The following is a 25894-nucleotide window of genomic DNA, read 5'->3' on the forward strand; positions in this document are numbered from 1 at the left end:
ACTAGTGAACTCTATTCTAACATTTTAACATAACTATGACTTCTTGGAAGGCTAGATTCATTACACAAAGGCTTCCTTATCTGCGGAACAAATTTCCTTTAGCATCCTTCATTTCAGTCTTGATGATTGGATGGGTTAGATAAATGTACCCCAGGAATTAGTAGTACATGACCCTTATCGATAAGGGGAGATTAACCTAAAAGTGATATTTCCTAAGCTGTATGGTTAGGCTGCAAATAGTTGTTAAACTGCCTGCCTAATACTAACCAATGAACCTGCAATTTCTCATCAATGACTTTAAAGCACTGTGAGGAGTACTTAAAAATAATGCACTGCAAAGACATAGAATTAGAAAGAATCAGCAATAACTACAATATGGAAAAAATCAAGAAATGACAACATGACTCAGATCACTACATTACAACTTTATTCTACTGCTCAAATATATTGTGAGTCACGCTGACTGCCAACTAACTGCACTCCAGTGCATTTGTGCTTAGGGAGGTATTTAATTGTATGACTGGTAATTGAGTGAATTGTTTTGTTTCGATCTATGTATGCCGGGGTTATTTTCTGTGAAGTTTGCAGTGCAAAATATTGATTTTACAATTGACAAAACAAAACTAAACAAACCCCAAAAAAAGATACAAAGACATAGTATCCATTCCTAGCCATAAAAAACAACAGTGATCAAACTTACCTGTACTTCATTCAACCATGGTGTACAAGCTTCTATCGATATGTAGTTAGATGCTGCCTCTGCGCAGGCCAATATGAAAATAAAGGCAGCATGTAGTACTTCCAGGCCAGAGATTTGGGATGACTTAAAGAAACATGCAGCAGAATGTAGGATAACATCAGGTGTTCATTATTACAAGTGGGAATTATGGTCAGGTGCTCACTGAAGGTACTGTGTAAAAGTTTAAGTCACATTATCTGCATGCTTTTAGTAGATTCAAGGACCTAGCATTCCTTAGCCCAAAATTTCCTTCCAAACCCAGAGAGCATCCAACACTGCAGGTGGAAGAATCAGAAAAGCCTTCAGTACGTGTTTTTAATTTGGATGAAACAGCAGTTACTATGGCCCACTGTTAGAATAAACCACAGAAATCAATAGTGTGGGACAATTTACAGGTCTAGGTGACAGAAGAGAAGCTAATGTAGTGCTGGTGTGAAAAATTTGTAGATAAATGCATAACTGCAATCTTCCCACACTTGTTTACAATCTCCAACAGATGGTGTGCCAGCTATTCTGAAAACCAGTGGCCCACTGAAAACAAACTGACCAAATTCACCTATGATATCATGCTACTATACAAGCAGACAGCAAAGAATGACTCAGTCTTGCTTTTTTGGGGGGGGGGGGGGGGGGTTAAGTTTCAACTTGCACTACAGAAGCATACACATCAATTGTTCACATTTTTACAGAATGTCCAATTTTTGCCTCATATTCTTGGTCTGTTCTTCATAATACTTATGGTTTCCCAGCACATCAGAGAGGAACTGAAGTCACTAAATAACGACAGATCTTTGGAGTTTCAGATTGCAGAGAATGCATGCTAACCAAAACCTGTTATTCTAGCAACTTTCCAAGTTTTTAAGAGCAATATTTAAATTCTTCCATATTTTTGTAGCCTTTGCCTCCTATTATGTTTGGCTTTGTCGAGATTTCTTGTGCTAAGATGTTGAGAGGTATGTACAAAAGTGATTACGCATTAGTATAAAACTTGCAGAACACTGCACGGATTTCTTTAAACTTGGGGTATCTTGGTGTGCTTCTCCAATTTCCAAAACAAAAACATCAGGAGATGAGACCACAAGTTTTACTGGATGTAAAAAAAAACATTTATTTATATAATATGATAACCAGAAGGTATTAAACAGCTATCAATCAATCACTTACATTAGGGCATGACATACTGTTAGAGGCCAAACTCATACAAGAATCTTGGATGCACACAATCCCTTTCTAAGTCAGATATGTTACACTGCATTTTTTTACAGCAACACCACTTAGTTGTGATTTCTGATCTGACAATTGCTCTTTTTTCTTTTCACAAGTCTGTTCCCACTAACAGCGAGCAGACTACAAGGGAAGAATGGTCACACTCACATTTTTTTTCATTTCAGTTTCTTAAACATATAGATATCAAAGATCAAGGTAACATCAAAGGTCAACAACAATAAAAAGAACCACATGGAACATGTATAAGCAAAACTGTAAGAAACACACACATTTTATGGAGCATTTTTTAATATGTTACTCATTTTAGAAATGATTCCAAGATGTTGCATAATATTTCAGTATTGAGGGCAAACTGAGGTAGGTAGCATAGTCAAACAACCTGGTAGATTTTTTAATCCCTTCTCCCACATAATCTGAAGTACTGCTGTTGTAGCCATAAGAATGTTGGGGGGTGATGATTTATAACAGATTCTACCAAAGTGACCTCTCTAAGTCACAGTCTACCGTCCATTGTCTACTCTGAAATATCAGGCATCCTGCAGGGCTCCGTCCCTGAAGCATTGCTACTTAACTACCTACATTAAATGTCCTCATCATGTCCTGAAGGGCCAGAAATATCCTTCCATAAGCAGACAACACTACCATCTGGGAACTCTGCAGCTTACCTGAGACCATCTATGAGTCACAGTTCTGTTATGTCAGGTATATGAACAGACGTGATTCAACTTTAATCTTCCAAAACCAGTGCTGTAGTTTTTAGAAGTGGTAAGTGCCTTGGCTTATGCAATGAAAACTGCTACCTTACTAGCCTGGATGGAAACCCTCTAAAACTAGTGTAATTTATAAATAGAAGCAAATAAATTCCCAGGTCTAAATGAATATGTATCATTATTACCTCTATTGAAATTAAAGACAGCTAAAATATGAATTTAAGTGCAATATTTTATTTAACCAATAGGTGGTGCAGTTGTATTGCTAAATAAGTTCCTTTTAATGTGAAGCTTTTTAAATGAGATTTAATTTAAGCCCCTTTATATGAATAATTGTATTAAATTTTAGATAGAAACATATTAATTTATGTATATAAGTTAGAAGTTTTTAATAATATATAAAATATGTGAATTGAATGAGTATTTATTTATTCTTAAGAATTTATATAGAATTTTTAATGTTTTTATTTATAGAAGGAAGTAATAGCAAATTGAATATTAATGAGCCCAAAGATGTATGCTGATTTGTGTATTTGAATTTAATTGACATTTGGCAATTGGATTATGTTAATAGAAGGATGTATAAAAGTGATTTATTGAATGATCTGATGAAGTCCAGTGGATAGGACAAAAATGCGTATAAATTTGAAATTGCGTTAATGACAGTCTTTAAATTGTTCAAGATAGTTTATTTTATTGCCTTACTTTGTGGTGGATATTAAAGTACTTTTACGGAGACCTTCTTTGTGGGACGTTGCACTCTTTTCTGTGTTCCTCGTAATTTATAAATACCTTGGGATCAATCATGACCAATCTAGTAACTTCTCCACACACATTTATCGTGTGACAAAATTACATGAATAACACTATGCTTCCAAGCAGGATTATCAGTCTTCTGACTAAAGTGCAGGTTTGCATTTAGCAAAGGTGTCTTTCATTGCACCCCCTGAATACTCCCTTCCTATCATACTAAACCCCAGACTATGCAGAATCAATTGTGTCAGTTTATTTTTTAATAACATGCAACCTTTATTAAAACTTTACATGCATGTATGTACAGCATAAAACAACAAACTATAATGAACAAATGATTAGAAGTGACCCTGTTACACTATAATCTTCATCATAACTTGATAATCACACAGATTAAGCACTGTGTGCGCTCTACAATCCTTATTATATTCCCATCCTTTTCATATATGCCCTAACACACTGCTATAGCGAAATACATACGAGTAGGAACATATACTATAACAGGGACAGTTTACAGAAAATAAAACATATTTACAACAAGTAAAGGAGAATCTGTCACTTTATTATTGTTGTAGACAAGAAGCGTTGTCACTGTTATGCAGTCAAACAGGCAATCTTGGTTTCCCATTAAAGACGTACTTTTCTGGTTATCACACTTTTGTACAAGCTCATTTACATGGATGACTGCAAAGCCTTACATTGACACATTCATTGTAAAATGTGTACAACATGACTCTCATGTCTTCGGCTTCCAGTGCTTTGAATCTGTCCATCCTACCACTGCATGTACTAACACAGCCTTTTCACACATAAGCCTTACTATTTGGAACAATCTTTAACCTACTTTCATCTTTTAAATTGCATCTTCTTCATTAGTTAATGGGCGATTTACTAGGTTAATGGCACAAGACACTCTACAAGCCTAGCCAATAATACCCATGGTATGATAATATTATATCTTAATTCTCCGAATGTGGAAAGGAGTAGTATCAGGGTAGTGGGTCACTGGGTGTTGGGAGTAATTTTACAGACTGCTTCTGTCCATAAGGAACATGGGCAGTACCCCAGAAGTTAATTTACAGTTCCCCATCCATTTATCCAATTTATTTTAAAGAGAGTGAGGGACAGGCTATGTTTTACAAAGTTGTGAAGTTCAATACACAGATGAGGTAGCCTTTGGGATAGAAATCTGTCTCTCCAGCAAATTCTGTTAAGAGTCACAAACGAGGTTCAGATCCATGGAATGTGTAACTCTTGTATAACTCACCTGGCGAATATGTAACATTTTTATCAGGGCTGAATCAGAGAATGCCTTGTAGGTCAGGCATAAGTCACCTTTCAATAAGCAATATGAGATGGAGTAAAGAGATAGGGCCTTTAGTCGGTCTGCAAATGACAAGTGTCTTACACTCTGTATTTTTTAGTGAGAAACCACTGGGACTGCTCTGATTGGTGTAAGTGCCTGGTTAGGTACATGCAGAAGGGAGTATTGTACTCCATTATGGGCCTGATGAGGGCCAAGTGCAATGGCACTATCATTTCCTTTGATCTTGATGCCATGCCTTTAAGTTGAGCCACACAGGATTTCTTCCCTATCATAGCTAACTGGTGGTCAAAGTTAAGGTTACTATCTATCTGTGTTTCTAGGTCCCTCACCACTGGGTCTACTTTTAGGAGTGTGCTATCAATATTATAATTTGCAGAGATATCTGACTTACTGAAGGGTATGATTACACATTTTTTTAGCATTAGTCTTAGACCATGGTTTTGACACCACATGTTTGTCATTTTTAGGCCTGTTTGTAGGATGTCAACATCATTTGGGGTTTCAGTGATTGCTCCCAGCTTGCAACTGTCAGTTAACTCGGTAAGCCAAAGGTCCCCAACACTGGCCTTCACTTTAGAAAAGTATATATCAACAGAAGGGGGTCCCAACACTGATCCCTGTGGGACACCATTAGTACCATTTTTTTTATCGGAAGTTAATTCACCTATCCACACAACATGTGCCCTGTCAGTGAGCTGGTTTGCTATCCATCTGATGATGTAGGGGTTTATGCCTAACTCAGTAAGTTTATCTAAGTGGCATGTTCCATTTTGCCCTCATCCATGAATATGGTGACTTTCTCGAAGAAGTCCACCCGATTCAGTAGGCAAGCCTTCCCTTTGACAAAGCCAAATTGGGTCTTGTCTAGTGTTTGGAGATTTCCTGCGCTGTTACTGATCAGGTCCATGACAATTCTCTCCATTGCCATGCAGATTAGACTGGTCAAGCTTATGGGTCTGCAGCTCCTTGGGTCAGTTGATGCCCCCCCTCCCTTGTGCAGAGGGGCAACTGTTGCAGTCCTCCATTTCTGAGGGACAAAGCCTGTCCTGAAGCTGAGTTTAAAGATGGTTTCTAGTGGGCCTAATAGATTCTGTTTTAAGTTATCTAAGAAACATCCTGGAATGTTGGTAGGACCATGGAGGCTGTGTTTTTGACTTTTGTGAGTGCAGAAAGGACCTGTTCCCTCATAGCGATCAGTAAGGGGATGGTTGAGGGTATTTCTTTGGGTGCAGTAGGAAGTAGTGGGGAGGAAAAGTCTGAACTGAACTTTTTGGCCCGCAGGGTTGCTATACTTTCAGGCTGAGTGCAAGTGTTGCTGTTCATGATTACTTCTGCACATTGCTGAGCATTTCCCACTGAGGTTATGAGCATAATTAAAAAAAGCCATATGGTTATCTTTTACCTGGGAGCCATAGTTTGCTTTGGCAGATTTGACCATCTCTGTAATTTAAACAAAAATAAAAATGCACCATGCGGACTGTCAGACAAGTATTTTAATAACCAAACATTAAAATGTCCAGCAGTTAAAAGTTGGTTAAGCGCTTTCATCAACCAAAGAATGACTTCATCAGAACACAATACCACAAATTAATTAAGCTTATATACTCTCCAAATTCAAATATTTAACTAATTAAATAAACTCTTAAAGCAACATACTCCATTTGTACCATAGTTAAAAACAATTTTAAATATAACAATAATAAATTTCTAAATAAATAAATATGCAAGTATATTTATATATACACATGTATATTAACATTTTATATATATTCTTGTCCACATTTCCAGGTGTGCTTTTTATTTTTTGGGCTGTTTTAATCTATTAGTCCTCTCTTTTAATACTGATAAAATAAATAAATAATCATTCAAACCAGGAAGAAGGTTTGAAGCTAGCCTAAGCCGCCACATTAACTCTTTCTTAACCAAACAATTTTTCCAATCTCCCCCTCTACCATCAAATTCATCAAATTCAAATTCAACAATGTCAATAATACCAAATTTAAACCCTACATAACCATTACAAGCTATAGAATGCCTGTAAAAGGCGTTGGTCTCTTTTTTATTTTTTATTACATAAAAATGTTCGTAAATCCTGCATTGGAGAGCCCTCTCGGTTTTGCCAATATAAAATCCACTGCAAGTATTACATAGGGCAATGTATACTAACCTGCTCGTGTGGCAATTCCCCTTTCTTAAATGTAAAACATTCCCACCCATATTGTTTAAGATAATAGGTGAGGTCTGTAAAATGTATTGGCATTGTGAGCATCGCCCACAAGGTTTGGTAATTTCACCCAGATTACATTTAATACCACCAACTCTCTCTGAATTGGTTTTCAAATTGATGCCCACCTTAGTGGCAAAAGTGGGTATTGTGTTCTGATGAAGTCATTTTTTGGTTGATGAAAGCGCTTAACCAACTTTTAACTGCTAGACATTTTAATGTTTGGTTATTAAAATACTTGTCTGACAGTCCGCGTAGTGCATTTTTATTTTTGTTTTTGTTTTGGTGAAATTCATGCACCATCTCACCAGTTTTTATTTTAATTTCATCTCTGCAATTTGTTTGTTTAGAATAGTTAGTGTTTTTTTTCACTGTTTAATCTGTTCCTTTTTGGCTTTGCAGAGAATTTTTTTACTTTTGTTTTATAGCCTGTTTGTGCTAGGGGTCCATCAGGGTGATTTACTTTTATCAGTAATCCTAAGTTTGACTCAGACAGGTACTGCTTCCTCTGTGCAGTTATGAATATGGATGTACACTGCTTTTGTGTACAGTTCAAAGTAGGCCTCCATGTGATCCGGGTCTGGAGGCTCTCGGAAGTTTAATAAACTGTCACTTAGTTTGAGGTAATTGGCCTTAGCAAAGTTCTTTTGGAGTTTGATGGTGGTTCTAGGTTAGTTTTAATACAAAAGGAGATCATCCTGTGGTCAGATCATGCCAGGGGAGAAGTTAATGCATGGGAGGGAGCAGCATTACCCCATTTTCATGACTACCAGGTCTAGGATATTTGTACTCTAGTTGGGGAACCAGCTAATTGCTCCAGGGTGTTTGTGTTGAAGAAGTCAAAAAACCTTTGAGTAAGTGAATTATGGGTCGTATAAGTCCCCCAGTTTATGGACAGATAGTTAAAGTCACCCATAAGTATGATGCTTAAGTGAATGTTAAGAGATTGCAGTAGGTTTAGGTAAAAGGTGTGGTTTTCCAGACTTATGATAGAGGGTCAAACCTATAGTTAGATGGCCATGGAGCAGCTCAAGTGAGTCATGCTGTTGGACCAGTCTAGCAGAGTATTTGTCCTTTATGCAACAACAGGGATGTAGCTGCACTAGACTAGTCACAGAGCAACTGAAATTTCCTCAAATGCTTTATTTAACACTGCTGGACTGCATTTCTTGGACCATGCATTGTCTTTAGCATGACTGGATAATTGTGCATAGCTGTGGCAAACCTTGCCTTTTATTGCTGCATGTATGCACAATATTGTAATTTTGTTAATTTTTCAAACTTTATAACCAGACTGCAACCGAGGTTGAGTTTTCCTTCCATCTAAATAAATAAGTAACACATAATATTACATCTGCCTAATACCACATGCAAACAATTACTGCTTCACATCTAAATGTCTGTCTATTGTTTGTTTTGTGCTCCGGGTGAAATCCACTGGTTTCAGCAGCTCAAAAAAGTAGCTTGCAGTTAGCTGTTTCACACTACATGAAGAAATAATAGCAAACAGCTACAGTAATGTTTTGCACCTATGTTTACTTTTGTTTTTCACCACTATGAAACAAAGGAAGAAAGTAAAACAGTACTTTAAAGGAGTTAAAAAGGCAACCTCTGTTCAGAACATATCTTGCAGTAAACCAAATACTGAGTGTATTTTGAATCAACCCACTGCAGGATCCTTTCTCTGGTTTACAAATTCTTAACAAAACATGACAATGTATGTCGCAAATAGTAATTTGAATTTACACTTGCAATCCAGCTTGCATCTATGAAAGTGTAGACTGGACAAGTTCTCTGAGATGCAACTCCAAATGTTGGCTTATTAATGTGTAGTTAATGATACACACACACACACACACACACACACACACACACATGTAAAATATACGTACACACACACACACACACACACACACACACACACATGTAAAATATACGTACATACATATACATTTCATTTCACTGAAACTGACTGCTAAGCAAGTCACTGTCTTCAAAACAATAGTGACCATAACATGGCACAGTATCTTGTCTGAGCAGCCATATTCAAGTTTTTTTCAAAAACTAAAAGACCACCTAACATCTAACTGGATCTAGTCATACGCATGGTAACATCTCACCAGACTGTTTCCCTTTCTACGCTTTTACTGTAACTGACTAAACTTCACTTACACGCCTTCTCATTCCAACTTCTCTGTTTCTCCTTACCTCTCCTGTAACATTTCTTTCTTTCTACTAGTGAAGAGCTCTCTCTAGCGTTACTATGACAAATTACAATACCAGCTGGATGAGAATTTAATATGCAATGAAAACACAGAGCAGAAATTACTGTATTAGAAGCTGAAGATTCTTCAGAGATGGCCAGCAAAGATATTCTTGTAATTGGTGAATCAATTATTAGAGGAACTGATACTTATATTTGCAGAGATGATAATGAATATCAAGTAGTGTTTTGCTTGCCAGGAGCAAAAATAGAAGATGTGAAACAGGCCTTGGAATGCCTTAATGTAAGGAAGTATGAATCTGTTTTTATTCATGTTGGTACAAATGATGTCACCTGCAAGGATTCTCTGACTGTTAGAAGGGAACTGACAGCCCTTTTAGATAGGATAGCTTGTACTAGTGTTAGGACATATTTTTCACAAATCACTTATAGAAAGGATAGTCAGGTCACTGTGAATGAAATGATTTTTGGATAAACACCTACATGGAAAACCTGTCTTGTTTTAAGAAATGGAAATGTGTAGAGCATCCAAGCCTTGTTTTGAGCACACACGTGTTCAAGACAGGATGGTGTACATTTGTCAAGATCAGGGAAGAGCATTTTTGCAACAGATATTATGCAATATTTGACAAACACTAAGCAGGATTTTTGCCAGGTCGAAAATTTAACAGTTATAGCCACATTTGATGCATCTCCAATGGTTGTTAATGCTAGCGCATAGTGTTTTTTATTGGAAAATTTGCTACATTCCCAAAAGATTGATGTTGTTATACTGTGTGAAACATGGTTAAAGAACAATGACTGGAAACCAATTCTGTCAGGATATAAATGTTTTACTGTAACAGACATTCTAACAAAAAATCAGGTGGAGGTGTTATGATAGGGATTAAAGATAGCTATGAGACCTGTGATTATTACATGTTCAACGATAACACCAATACTTTAGACTGTGTAACTGTGACAATAAAAACAACCCTGGAACACATAATAATTGTTGGAGTGTATAGACCACCAAAGTCAAGTGCAGAGATGACCTAGAGGAATTCATACATTTCTTGCATGAAACACAGGGGGGAAGAATAATATTAGCTGGGTCTTACATTTACCAGAAACAGACTGGAATAATATTGATTCAACAATGTTAGTAAGGAAATTATTCATAGAGTATATTCAGGAACAACAATTGCTTCACATTGTAAAAAATCCTACCCGGAGTTGGAACATGCTAGATATTATTTGTGTTCCAAAGAAATTTTAACTTTAAGTCAAGTTTTACTACCATTGATGTGCAGTTATCACGCAGTTATTAAGGTTAATTTGTCGCTAGATAATTCTGACAAACTGAAATCTAAACCAATGCACAGAAGGTTAATTACAGATTATATGGAAGCAAAACAGTCACTATGTAAAACTAACTGGAATGAGGTGTTCAGTGGAAAAGCTGCAGATGGAATGTGGAAAGTTTTTGAAAGAGAAATTGTCTGAGTGCAAAAAAGTCAAAAAAAAAGTTTTAACATTAGGATCTAGGCATACAACATCAAGGGGGTATATTTCCATAAGAACAAGTTATCGGATTAAGGTCAGAGACAAAGAATATAAGAAATGGAAGAGAGGTCGAACTACAACTTTGAAAACTGAAATAAACAAACTGAACAAACAAATTAAGCATAGTGCGAGACAAGATCAAGAAAAAATTTGAAGAAAATGTATAAAGATATTGAGCATAATAGGAAACCTTTTTAAGATATGGAAGGAGTAAAGACACAAATTGATAAACTGTGTGCAGATTATAAAATTTATTCTCAGACACAACAGATTATAGATATATTTACAAAATCTTATGCAAAGCAGATTGGCTCCACAAAAGGGATGATAAATTGTCCTAGTGACATCCAGGTAAACCAGATACTGGATTCAAATTAGATTATATTGAAACAGAACTGCATAAACTGGATCCAAACAAAGTGCAAGGAGGAGATGGTATTAGTATCAATGACCTGAGAACACTTCAGCAAGAACTTACAGTGCCATTATATCTATTATTCACTAAGTCATATAAATATGGGGATATTCCTCAAAATTGGAGACATGCACTTATTAAACCTGTCTTTAAAGGAAAGGGAAGTAGGACAAACCCAGACTCATACAGACCCTTAAGTCTACTTACATGCTGTGGAAAATTAATGGAGAAGGTAATATTCGATAAATTATTGTCAGACCTGGATAGGTTGGGACTAGAAACCATGTATCAGCATGCATATGTGGAAAATAGATCTATTACCACCTGTAACGTGATGTTCTATAACAATATAAGAACAGCTATGAATGAAAACATATGCTGTGATGTAATTTATATAGGACTTAACTTCAGCATTTGACAAAGTCATACACAAAACACTGATCAATAAATTAGTACAACTAGGTATTGCTAAACTCTTGATAAGATGGATAGCTGCATGACTTACAAATAGGACATGGCAGGTATCATACAGCAACTGGACAGGTGAATACCTTGGTTACAGTCAGGGTGCCCCATGGGGCTCTGTCCTAGGCCCTTACTTGTTTAGACTTTATCTTTCAGACCTAACTTTTTCATCTAAGGTGTTCTACAGTCTATACGCCGATGACCTGAAATGGGGTATACTGATTACAAGTGCTACAGATAAGGCATGTCTGCAAAATAACTTGACTAAACTGACCATTTGGGCACAGAAGAATAATATGCTGATAAATACATCAAAAATTAAACATATGAGATTTGGGAGACAAACTAAAAGGTGAATATTTAATACAGCACACAGTGATTGAAACTGTAGACTCATTTAAGGACCTGGGTATATGGGTAGATTCAGCTATGAAGTTTTCTAATCATATCAACCAACTGGTTAATGATAGTTACAGAACTATAGGTTGTATAAAAAGATTTATAAAGTCTATGAAATTAAAAATAATGAAATAATTGTTTGTTAGTTACATTACACCCAAACTTGAGTATGGAATAACAATATGGAAACCCTACAAGAAGACAAGCATGAGTAAACTGGAAAGAGTACAGCGGAAATATGCCAAGGGCATCCATGGATATGAAAATTTAAGTTATTATGAAAGACTAAAATATCTGAACTTGTACAGTGTCTCTTACAGATATCTAAGAGGAAATCTTATTCAGGTATTTAGGGCAATTACGGACAACTACCTCTGGGAATGTTTGGGGTTATCAAAACGTTCTACAGAATCATTAAATAACCTATGTAGAAGATTTTAATGGAATGAGAAGTGTACTAATTGGTTCTGCGACAGAGTAGCTGATGCATGGAACAAACTACCAAATTACATTAAAGCAAGCACTAGTTTAGATATTTTTAAGAACAGCCCGGACACTTATCATGGGAACAAGTGTTTTGGTATATTAGTAAGCTAGAAGGGCATTTAGGCCTGTGTTTGAAATATCTGTTTGTATGTATGCATGTATAAATGTGATTAGAATTTATGACACACCCTAAGGTAATAAATTTGTTGTATATTTTATCTTGATTTATATTTTACACAATCTGCAATATAAAGCTTCTTTCAATTTATATATTGTAATATTCTCAATACTTTATTGTACTTTAACTACTAGGGTCTCCATTGGAAATTGGCCATTGCCCAGATAGTACATTCCAGTAAATCCACCCACAACATATCCCCCCCCCCTTTTTTGCATATGGGGTGTGGATGTCACTTCGATAGTGACAATAATCTAGAGCCAATGCTCACACTGTTGGGTAGTCAGTCCTGCTATGGTTGTTCTTTCATACCTCCCCCCCACCCCACACACACACACACACACACACACACACACACACACAGACACACACACACACACAGACACACACACACACACACAGACACACACACACACACAGACACACACACACAGACACACACACACAGACACAGGCCTTTGAGCAATTTGGAGTGTCCAACCCACCTACTGCATGTCTTTGGAATGGGGGAAAAAAACTGCAGCACCTGGAGAAAACCCATGTGAACAAAGTAAGGACATGCAGACACAGCATAGAAGGAACCCCAGCTGAGAACTGAACCTTACCTTTTGCACTGACTCAGCAACATTACATGCTGTGACACTAAAGAGAAATAAATTCACTAACAAGCAAGCAAAACCTGGGTGGATTATTATTCTGACTCTTTCTACAGTGAATTATTTGAATTTATGACAGATTGCCTCTTTAAAACTAATATCTGTAACCATTAACTGTAGCTTTCCTTCCCAGGATTCCTTGAAAAATGGCCCCAGCCCAGTAGACATCACAGTGATCTAAATATAAATGGGGGGGGGGGGGGGCATTTCATAATTATGGAAACAGCATACATACTAGTAGATGTTTCCTTAGAAAATGAGCTAATTCATCTGCATTTTGGATTCCATTATGTGGTGGTTGACTATTATATGTGCTAAGCACAATATTACATAGAGCTCTAGCACAACATTATATAGAATGCTGTCCCTTTTTTTTTGAGGTCTTGGGTTATCTTAGGTAGGTTTGTTGTCAAGGACCTCTTAGACATGAGTGGTGGTGCCAGCAAACCAGACAAGCTAATCTAATGCAATTATTTATTTATTTTTTTGATTAAAAATCTATACGGTTTGATAGCATAAGGAAAAATAACAAATTTAAAATACCAGACAGACTACTGCCATATTTTACCATGAAGCAAGATAAACAAAATGGAGATGAAAGACCTTAGATACACCTGAGAAAGGCAACCAGCATATACAGTGAGATATAATAAGAATGGGAGAAGTGGAGGTGGAAATGCTTGAGACTGGAGGATACTGACATGGGGTAGACAGCAAAGGAGAAGAGAGCTAATGTGGAGAAAAATAAGTTGTATTTGGTGACAAGACTCAATCACAAAAGGAAATAAAAGTCTATACAAGTGACAAAGGAGAACACACAGATTTCACTTACGCTGACTGTTGAATTTAAACTAAGTAAAACAGGGGATGCACTGCCCAAAATGATGACCAATGGGTAGAGGTGGACACATATCATATGTCATGGTGCATGTAGGCACGCAGTGATAAATCGCAGGAGCCAGGTAAGATGGCAGTAAGCAGAATCATGCCGGGTGTGGGGGGGGGTTGGAGATAGTAGAGGTAACTTCATGACACCCATGCAGACGGACAATAGAGGTATGACTGCTGAATCCTACACAAATGCACTTTATAAGCACTTACATAAGTGCATGGATCATGCTATCCCTAATAGAACCAAGATGTTATCCTCCAAAAAAAGGAAGCCAATCTGGTGGTCCTCTGCCATAAACAAACTCTACAACAGAAGAAAGAAATTGTTGCAAAAAAAGAGTAAAAACCCATGACTGGAGGAACTCCCTGGTCAACCTCAGTAAGAAGCTGAGATCCCTCATAAAATCCTGCAAAGCTAGTTACGAAAACAAAATTGCCACTGACTCTAAAGACAACCACAAAGCATTCTATAGCTATGTCAAGAATCTAAATGGCAACACTCAGATCTGCTCTGAGTTACAGCACAATGGCACTAAATATACAGACCCAACTGATATTGCCAACATCCTGGCAGATAGGGTTAGTGCTAACTTTACCCCCCTCTCACCCCCTAGAGGGCCCATCTCTATACTGGAAGAATGCAAAGTTCTTGTAATCACAGCTGCACAGGTAAAAAAACACACTCTCCAAAGCCAAGAACATAGCAACCATGGGACCCGACAATATCCCAGGTTGCGTTCTACATGAACTACAGAATGAACTGGCACCCTACCTAAGTACCATATTCAATCATAGCCTCACCTCAGGCTTTGTACCCGCAGAATGGTGCACCGCGACGGTTATCCCACTCCACAAAGGGGGAGCCACGACTGACCCCGGGAACTACTGCCTCATTAGCCTGACGAGCCTGGTCTGCATGGCCATGGAACATATCATTGTGGAACTCACAAACAAAGACATTGGTAATCTCCAAACTCTGGACCCTACCCAGTTTGGATTTGTAAAAGGCAGATCATGTCTCCTAAACCTGATTGACTTCTTTGAAGCAGTCACCAAAGCCATAGATGAGGGTAAAATGGTTCACACAGCTTATCTAGATCTCGCCAAGGCTTTCAACACCATCCCCCACTCTGGAATTATAGATAAGCTCACTAAACTAGGTATAAACCCCTATGTCACAAGATGGGTTGCCAACTGGCTCACGGACAGAACCCACACTGTGAAAGTAGCGGATTCCAAATCCGACATCAGACCAGTGACAAGTGGAGGACCACTCGGTTCAGTCCTGCATCCTCTCCTGTTTGGTATCTACTTCTCTGAAGTGCAGGCTAACACAGAATGTCGTTGGCTAACAAAGTTTGCAGATGACTGCAAACTAGGAGCCATAATCGAAACTCCTAACGATGTGGACAAACTACAAAAGGGCCTCATTGAGACAGACACCTGGTGTCAAAGCCATGGCCTGAAGCTCAATGCCAAAAAGTGTATTGTCATCCCTTTTGGTAAAAACTCTGTACCCATGAACTACCACATAGCTGGTAGTCTACTTAATGCTGAAAATGTGATGAGACCTTGGGACACAGGTGGACAGTAGTCTCTCCTTTGATAATCACATCGCCACAGTGGTCAGGAAATCCTTCTACGTGGCTCATCTCATGACAAAAGGATTCTCATCCAGAAAAAAAGAGGTAATTGTTCCCCTCTACTCATCACTCATTAGACCCATTATAGAGTACAACGCCCCTTTTGCTATGTACCTCACAAGACATCTACAACAACTGGAAAGACCACAGAAATACCTCACAAAGAGGATTACTGGCCTCAAACAGATGCCCTACACAGACAGTCTCAAAAAACTACAGCTTTACTCCATCGCATATCGCCTACTCAGGGATGATCTCTGCCTAACATCCAAAGCTATGTCAAACCCAGAGCTGTTGGACATGCTCCACTTAAAGAAATCTCAATCCCTTTGTGCTACACGCTCTAGGGACCTAAACCTTGTCACCACAATAAACAGAACATGCTGGAGGGATTGATTCCTGTCCCACAGACTTCCCATACTCTGGAACAGACTACCTATGTCAAACAGAGCTCCTCATTAGCACTCTTCAAGAAAAATCTTGATGATTGGATGGGAAATGGGAAATCACCCTGGGATCACTTTTGTGGCTCTGCTCGACAGGGGCACAGGAAAATAATTTTCTTGGGTGGCGAAAGCCAGGGTACATTTTTTGGCTAGGCTTGTATGGGCCCTAGGGCCGATAGCCTAGTACCTACCTATGAACACCGTTGAGAATGCTACCATTCAGTACATACAGAAAGTTCGAAATTATGGTGCATAATCTAGTCCTGTGGCAGATAAAGCCTTGGCTACAACCCAGATAACATATTTTCAATAAGAGGCATGGGTGTGCAAGGGAGAGTAAACTTGAGTGCTCAACACCAGCTCTCTCATCCTCAAGGAAAGGGAGGCTACTAAGCGTCTGGCAATGACAACGCCTATAGTGGTGGCTGGGTATTATTACCCATCTGTAATGGCCATGTTGGCTTACCCTGTATCAGGCAGGGACATTCATGCTGAGTTGAGGCATATGAGGTGAGTGTAGGAGCAAGCATACCTCCTTTCCTGACCAGGCAGCTACTGCAAGTCCACAGGTAGCCTTGAGTTTGGTTGTTTCAAAGGACCAGCTAGTTGGCCCTCTCACATCACACAGCATTCACTGTCATGGGAACAGATGGGTCAAGAGTTCTTTAGGGCTCCCACCTAGCCCAGGGATGCCTGGGTTCAATCCCTGCCAAATGAATGGGCTTATGAGGTGCAGCTAGTGAAGCCATCAGGTACAGGATGCATCACAATTAGGGGTGGGATTAAAACAATGAGGGAGTAAAATGACTGGCTGTGACAGTGGACAAGATAAAAACTTAAGACTGATACAAGAATTAGTCAAATCTATCAGACAGAGCAGCTCTATAGAATGGAAAGGCTCCATCTTAGCTCAGAAAAGACAGAGGTGCTTAATGCTGGCTTGGAAGGCTCTATCTCAATAATCAAAAATAAACACCATAAACTGGGATAACAGAAGAGCAAACTTTACTAGTAACATTTACAAATTCATTAACCTCAAAGCCTTCTTCAGAATAATAAATCCTAACAAGACATACACAAATACACACTGAAAAGAATCATGTGCCACATGATGTCATATTGCATCACAATTTAATTTGCCAAATATAAAAATTACGCTTTGATGAAAATTAACATCAAAATGAAATAACAGCAATGACTATTAACTTATAATAAGATTAAATTAAACTTAAAACTTCTTATATAAAGCAAAAAGACCAGCCAAGAAAGCAAGCCAAATTAGTGCTTTTGTTCAGATTTATTATCCAAGAACTTCATCAGAAATGTGTAATGATGAAGTTCTTGGATAATGGGAGGATGGCATAATGGTTAAGGTGTTTACCTTGGAGATACAAAGTGCATTGTTTGATTCTCACATAGGGTAATTGGCTAGGCTTAAAATGGCCCACAAGGACAGTTAGCCTAGTACTAATCTATGAACCTATGAACCTAAAAGTGCTAATTTTGATTGCTTTTTTGGCTAGTCTTTTCGCTTTGTACAATAAATTTTAAGTTTTGTTTGTTCTGCATGTATTCTTCTGTTTTGGCATTTTATTCAGTACAACAAAAAAGGCAAACAGCAATGCCAAGCAGTCCGTTCAGTAGTTAAAAATCCATTTAATGAGCGCTTTCGAAGGAGTCCATGCCCCAACTTCTTCAGACAAAGCAAGACATTAAATTTGTATCCTGATATACTTATAAATTAAATTAAACTATTCCATTATTCAATTAATCATTTCCTAATTACTTCCTAGTTACTATCACGACCATCTTAACTTAACCACATTTAAAGGCACATGCCATAATATATATTAGTCCCTACTTCCAGAAACATGTATAAACATTTTATAAAACCATTTTATCTACAATACAATTAAACATCATTATTAAAATACAAACATATATCTGAAACCCAAAAAGATGGCACCCAAAGCAGATAACAACCAAAACATTGTGCAAACCTATAAGGCTGATTTCCACTACCATACTGGGTACCATACATATATAAAAAGAGTATGCTTTTAATTTTAAAATACTTTTAATTGATGCATATTCGTTAAGGCCTGCTGGAATATGGGCTGGCGTACGAATTTGCCACATTAACTCACTCTCTTCGAGCCTAAGTTGCCAGGGTCCACCAATAGGGGGTTATTGCTGTTTGCCTTTTTTGTTTTACTTTCTATTAGTTTGTGGTTTGTGTTTTTATTCGGTACAACAGGGTACGACAGGTCAAAAGGTAATAATGGCAATCAGTTAAAAGCTACAATAACAATTATCACCTTAGAAACTGTAGTTTGAAAGCATTTTTAAACATACGTTGTCGTGTAAACTGGGGTTGTGAAAACTAATTGCCACATTAATTGCATGTATATTGAGCATTAACATCACTACCAATAGGGGGTTATTGCTGTTTGCCTTTTTTGTTTTACTTTCTATTAGTTTGTGGTTTGTGTTTTTATTCGGTACAACAGGGTACGACAGGTCAAAAGGTAATAATGGCAATCAGTTAAAAGCTACAATAACAATTATCACCTTAGAAACTGTAGTTTGAAAGCATTTTTAAACATACGTTGTCGTGTAAACTGGGGTTGTGAAAACTAATTGCCACATTAATTGCATGTATATTGAGCATTAACATCACTACCCCGGGTCTAAACATACAATGTCCAGTACTAAAAACTGAAATTTCTTTAAAAAACATTTGGTACTATACTTGTACACAGCAGTGTCACCATCTTTCTTTCTAATTGCATATAAATGTTCAAAAATCCTTCAATGTAGTTTTCTGTTAGTTTTTCTTTCACAACATTAGTGGCGGAAATCACAGACAGCAATACAGGCAGCATAACGACTTTTGCAAGAATAATATGATTTCATAGCTAAGGTTAAACTTAAATGGGATAAATAATATATGCCCCTCTATACACAAAACAGCAGTAAGAGCAAAATCTACATTTAAACACTAGCAGAAATGTATTTCATATCAACTTCAAGAATGTGTTTTATGTTATACTCTCTTACTCACAAACTTAACATAATAACCAGCATGTTTGGCAAGACTGTCACTTCCTAAAACATCCAATTGTTGCTAACGATATGTTTGTTGTATCTACACTATTGTGTAAACTATGAATAATCTATTACTGTCAACACTGTTGTTGCATTTGTAACCAAAGTAGCCATTCAAAGGAATTGGTCTATATCTTGTATACCACTTTTTCTTAACGAAATCAGCCATCTTGTATAACATCGGTGGCCAGTAGCCCCTTGCTTGAAACATAACTGGCTTTTGATCAATGCTGTTATTTCATCTTAATCTTTGTTAACATTTCTTCAGCATCTCAAACTCACTGATCAGGAAGGCTTCAAGTACTGCTCCAGATTGGCTTGCTTCCTATTTTTTGTTTTTCTATACATACCCTGGGAAATTTTCTGATGTTATTCTGTACTGTTACGGTGCCATCTCTGAAGTCTCACAAGAATCAAATATAGGTCCCCAACAGTCTCCGTATACACGTGTCCCCTGGGGGAGTTCATAGGAGAGGCTTACAGTATCATTGGTCTGCTGATGTTACTTTAGGCAGAGTTGTGTACTAACTGCAGCCAAACTAGTCTAAGAAAGGAGAAGTAAACAAAGGTATCCAAAACTGAAGTTCCTCCAGGACAGTATCCAGGGCAATTCATGACCTTTTTAAGCAATCTAGCCACCCAGTTCTGAATCCTTTCATTATTTACAGTGGTGATACTGCTGTTTGGCCTTCATGTTTATATTTGTACAGCATCTCTTGCATCAAACATTTACTACCATTTCCTGACCCTGAAGTGGCAGTGTGTGCCTGGACTACTGCAACACTCTTTACCCTGGACATTCAGTCGTCATAGAACTCGATCAATTACACCACTCCATAGCCCAGTTACTTACTAGTATATCACATTACCAGCACAATGTTCCAGTTCTGTGAAGCTGCACTGTCTGCCAATAAAGTCAACAATCACCTTTAAAGTTATCCTGAATTATTTAGCACTCCCTGACATCTGTCTCCCCATCTTAAAGAGCTATTGGTTATGTACAACATAACACCCTCCTAGATATTTGAATTCTGTTTCCCTGTGGTTTTTAGTCATTCCTAGAGTGAGCTTAGAAAACTCTGGTATGTACCCTTTTTGTAATCAAACATCATGCCTTTATGCTACTGGAATCATCATCTCTCTCAATACAGAATTTCTCAAACTGTTTTAGTTTTAATCAGTCACTCAGGACCTATCCATCTCTTTGATTTATCATTTGTACCTCCGCGTTGGTGCAGCGGTAGCATCGTTGCCTCACAGCAAGAGGTTCTCCTGTTCGATTCTCAGTTGGAGTGCAGGGAGTGCCTTCTGTGTGGAGTCTGCATGTCCTCCCCATAGGTCGAGTGGCACTCCGAAAGACATGCGTGAATGGGTGTCCTTCGTTGAAGGATGGGCGTCGAGCTGGCAACTCGGCACCATAAAATCTACTGCCAATCATTAGCAGACCGGAGTTCTGCTGTGGCGACCCCTAACCAGGAAAAGCCAAAAGACAAACAACAACCTATTCCTTAATTCCTAACTTACGCTTTTTTTTTTTTTTTTTCAAAAAAACAGCCAATACTTTACGTCACGTCAATATATATGTTTTTATTGTGACAGTGTTTAGTTTTTAATAGGACTTTAATACATTTGAATTTTTATGTAAAGGGAGAACAGTTCACATAGTCAAAAATACTTTTACACACTGAGGGCGGCCGATTCCTGAAACATATAAAGAAATGCTACCAGAATGGAAGAAGTAAGGCAATAGTTAATTAGAACGTGCTACTTATCTTTAAGGCAGGAAAATATATTCAGATGGGCTAAGTGTTCCCTGCTCACCTTCTTCTTTCGGCTTTTCCCGGTTAGGGGTCACCACAGTGGATCACCTGTCCGCTCATGATTGGCAGCGGAGTTTTACAGTGTCGAGTTGCCAGCTCGGCGCCCAACCTTCCACAGAAGGCACGCACACACTCACACCTAGGGACAATTTAGTGTCCAATCCACCTACAGAATGTCTTTGGGAAGTGGGAGGAAACCGGAGCACCCGGATGAAACCCATGCGACCACAGTGAGGACATGCAGACTCCGCACAGAAGGCACCCCAGCCGAGGATCGAACCACAGAACCTCTTGCTGTGAGGTGGCAATGCTAACTGCTGTACCACATCCCTCATACCTAAAAAGTGATTCTGCAAAAAATTAAATGAATTACTAGCATACAGTTTGACATGTTCACTTGACTGCATGAAGAAATAAAAGCACCCACAAAGTACAGTTAAACAGAGTTTTAAGTTTTCTCATGTGATTATTCATACCCCACCAGTAGTGTATTCCACTAGTGTATTCCACTACCATCAGTGTTCCTCACTTTCAATGTCTCAACAGCAAAGTTCCAAAATGCCAGCAAGGACTACTGTAATACTGACGACAAGAAGCAGGAATAAAAAAGTCAGTGTGACAAAACAGCGACCCCTAACCGGGAAAAGCCAAAAGACAACACACACACACACACACACTGAAATGCATACATGCAAAAATGGCAGAGATACAGTGATGTCTCCTAAGTTCTTTGTGCAAACTGACATAAACAAAATGTCATTAAGCTGCTGATTAAAACATTAGCTCCGATGAAAGGTACTACCTCCAAGGTCCTTCTAGTAAGTAATCAGTCAGTATAACCACATATTGCTAGGGTTCCTCAGAGTCCTTGTTCACTTTTCAGCAGTGCACCAAGTTGGAAAAGCAGTGGACAACAGTATGTTTTGCAATGGAAAGGTTCTGTGTTGTCACTGTTAGTAACGTACTAAACAACAGATCACTCATAAAATATCAGCTACCACTCCAGTAAATAGTAACCTGACCAGAGGGAACACAACTCTCAACAGTCCCAGATTTGTACGGTATACCTCTCAACTTCTCTGCTCAAGAATCAGGGAAAAAGTCAATTATGAGGAACAAAGGCCTAAAATATGGGGCAAGTTTTAAGACTTTACGTTAACACTTAAAAAGTTAACATAACAGATGTGGCATCAGCAGCATTTTCTGAAGAACTAGGTGTATATAATTTTAACATATGTCATTACTGACAGAATATGATCATCTGTGATTTACAAAAAAAAAAAAAAATAATATATATATATATATAAAAGGGGTAGGGCAAAATATGAGACAAAATCATGGACAGTTAAGAGCTATGCTTAATTTTAACATATGTCATTACTGACAGAATATGATCATCTGTGATTTACAAAAAAAAAAAATAATAAAATATATATATATAAAAGGGGTAGGGCAAAATATGAGACAAAATCATGGACAGTTAAGAGCTATGCTTCGGGACCTGACTCTGGCTGAGACTTTTGATCTGGCCCCCTTAAAATCTATTTTTAAAGAAAATGTGGTGGTTTACAATGAATAAATATCAACCATTAACAAAACAGACTTGTTGACTTCAGAAAATGAGCATTAATGCAACTCTTCCTAGTCTATCAACTTTTAAATCAGTAGCATTGATGTTTACAAAGTGTGCCATTCCTGATTATTTATTTTATTTATTTTATACTTGTTGACCGCGTTTGTCCGATTGGGCTACAAATGCCCATTTTCAGCGCAGGCCCGAGTAGATTTCCTTGCAGAAAGTAGTGTAAGACTTGATTGTATACATTTTTCCAGAATTTTGGAGAGTGGTGGGAATATGGCTATGGGTCTAAAATTTGTTATATCTGTGGAGTTTCCTCCTTTGTGTATTGGAAGGGTGTAAAATTGCTTCCAGATGGAAGGGACTGTGGATTCCATAATAGAGCAGTTTATTAGAATAGAAACTGGGAAAGCAAGAACATTAGCAGCAGCCTGAAGGAATGCGGAGGAACTGTTTTTCTACGGATGTGGAGCAAGGTTTTAATTTAGATAGTATAGTTTTAATATAGTTAGTGGAGACAAGTTTGAGGGAGAAGGTAGTGGTAGGGTTACTACTGATAGAAGAATTTGAGCTATTAGGTCTATTATTATTGGTGGGATGATTTGTGTCTTGATTTAGTAATTTGCATATTGAGTCTATAAAGTAGTTGTTAAATATGGAGGCAGTTTCCACATGTGTTTTGTCAGGATGAGGGTTAGGGTAAGCTTGCGTACCTGGGTGTAGTATTTGATTTACAGAGTGCCAGAACATTTTAGGGTTGGATTTAAAGGTAAAAGATGGACTATTAAAGAAATTTTTCTTATCTTTATTTATGTGACTTTTAGCAAGATTTCTAAATTCTTTATATTTCTGGAGGTCTGGTTGATGTTTAGTTTTAGTCCAAATTTTCCATGTTCTGTCTTTTTTTTTTTTTAGTAATGCACATGTGTTTACGGTCAGGAGATAAGAGGTAGAGAGATATGGAATGCAGTATCATGCTTTGAGTCTGCTGTCATACTGCATAACACACATGCAGTCAGATAGCCTACGTCAAGCATTACCACCTGTCCCCCTTTATTCAAGGCAGTCTTTATTTGGGCAGTTACATCCTGAAGAGGGGGACATGAAAAATAGCAAATGTCCAGCGATTTTACTAAAAGGTTTCCTAAGCCTCATCCAATAGTTGTATAAAAACAATTAGTTTGTATCTAAAATACATGAAACAAAAATAACTCAACTTTACAGCAGTGAGCATTTATTGTAGCATTAAAGTGAAATCTGTCATTTGCACTTGGGGATTTATTTTGTTCAGAATGTATGGTGTTGTGTCTTTCGGCTTTTCCCGGTTAGGGGTCGCCACAGCGAACTCCGGTCCGCTAATGATTGGCAGTGGATTTTTACTGCCGAGTTGCCAGCCCTGACGAAGGTACGCCCATTCACGCATGTCTCCACACAGAAGACGCTCTAGCTGACAATAGAACAGGACAGCGCCTTGCTATGAGGCGACAACGCTACCGCGGCACCACCACCGCAGTTTTGTTCAGAATGTATAATTTCCTTAAAATGCCTCACTTTGCTATTTGAAAAGGTGGCAAGTTGGCAACCCTACCTGTGCCTGCCAATTCGCTAATGGAGCAGAGATGTTAGATGCTAACAAATGGCAAACGGGTGCCTACACAAAGTAAACAGCTACATGCACACGCACGCCACATTACTGGCGAGTCCTCCCAAAGTGAGAAGCATCGCTCTTACTGTAATAAAGGTTGGTAGCCGTGGCCCATCCTCATGTTGTCTCCTGGATACATGGTCTGCTCTGCGGTCGAAAGTGCAAATAATTCAGTGCTGAACAGCCGGACAGGAGCTACTCCCAAGCTCTACCAGAAGGAAACACCACCAGCAGACGAAGAAACGAAACTTTCCTTTTGTTCTCGTTTCGCCACTTCCGAGTAGCTGCCCCAATTGCACGCCTCCTAGTTAGGTTACTTTTTTAAACAAATATTTTGGAAAGTTCTTCCGGCAGATGTGCTTCCCACGCCAGTTTTTTTAACTTCCTCAAACCTCTTTAACTGTACAGATTTCCGCAGAATGTCCATGTTTTTGCTTTATATTTTTGGGCTGTTCTGCATACAAGTAAGGGTTATGAATAAACAGAACAAAACATGACGAATTTAGCAAGAAACATAAAAAAGACAATCTAGATAAATGCAAAAAAACAGATTCCGACTCCAGTTACAGTGGCTGTCACTAGTGCCACTAATAATAGTATCATTTCCTGGCAAAGTGGCGGTCTCCTTATGTGTTCGCTCCCTGACTCCACCCGTCTGTACTCCGAAAACATGTCATGGTTCAGTGGCAACCTAGATACTGTAAAACTTCACTGAACTTTTATTTTCACCTTAAATCTGTGATACACGTTTAAATGCGTCTTTTCGTATGTTTACTGTGCATTTTACTAGTTAATTTATTCCGCACATGCACATACCAGATATACTCCACTTTGGGGAACAGTGCCACCTTCATATTTCTAGATACCACAAAGCATTACATTAAAAGGGTTTGTCACGCGTGCATTAACATTTTCATTAGCTATTCATATCAAATAAAATGTATTGCGCACAATCAAAATAACTTTTTGCAACAATTTTTAACCATGGTGTTAAGTTCCCTAGTTGAAGCTTTTAGTAAGTGCTCCATGTTGTGCCCCATTGTTTTACAAAATTAGGACGGAGTATTTCACAATTTCGAGAAAGAAGGTTGAAAGCTAAGTGAGTATCTGCTGAAATAACAAGTTAAGGCTGCATCACCAATTACTTTGATGTTTTAATGACCCTTGAAGCTTGATTACTCAAATGAACCTTAAGTTGAGACTACATCTTGTATAGACACAGGGTGTCTAATAATTTCACCAAAAAACGGGGTTCAGCAAACAACCTAGAGCACCACCGAAACACTAAAGGTGGAGGAGTGTCCATATTCACCAATGATATTCATACCTCCAGGCTAGTTGCCCAACACAATGCATCTGAAATTCTCCAGGTACAACTAACACTAGGTAAGACTACAATCCAAATTGTAGCTTG

At 38.1% G+C, this 25894-nt stretch overlaps 1 protein-coding gene across 4 annotated transcripts in view; it reads right to left on the reverse strand.

Moving 5' to 3' along the window:
- Positions 1-25022, reverse strand: part of LOC122806803 (protein SSUH2 homolog) — a 621468-nt gene extending 596446 nt beyond the window's left edge. For 2 of the 4 annotated variants that reach the window (XM_044077526.1, XM_044077524.1), the window contains exon 1: positions 24567-25022. In XM_044077526.1, the coding sequence (XP_043933461.1) occupies positions 24567-24619 (53 nt within the window). In that variant the 5' untranslated portion in view covers positions 24620-25022. The remainder of the gene's footprint in view (positions 1-24566) is intronic. The other 2 variants (XM_044077525.1, XM_044077523.1) reach the window with 1 other exon arrangement.
- Positions 25023-25894: the final 872 nt, after the last annotated feature.

The sequence above is a fragment of the Protopterus annectens genome, chromosome 7.part0 (genome assembly GCF_019279795.1).
Source record: "Protopterus annectens isolate FY-2018-M chromosome 7.part0, PAN1.0, whole genome shotgun sequence".
Classification (NCBI taxonomy): Eukaryota; Metazoa; Chordata; order Ceratodontiformes; family Protopteridae; genus Protopterus; species Protopterus annectens.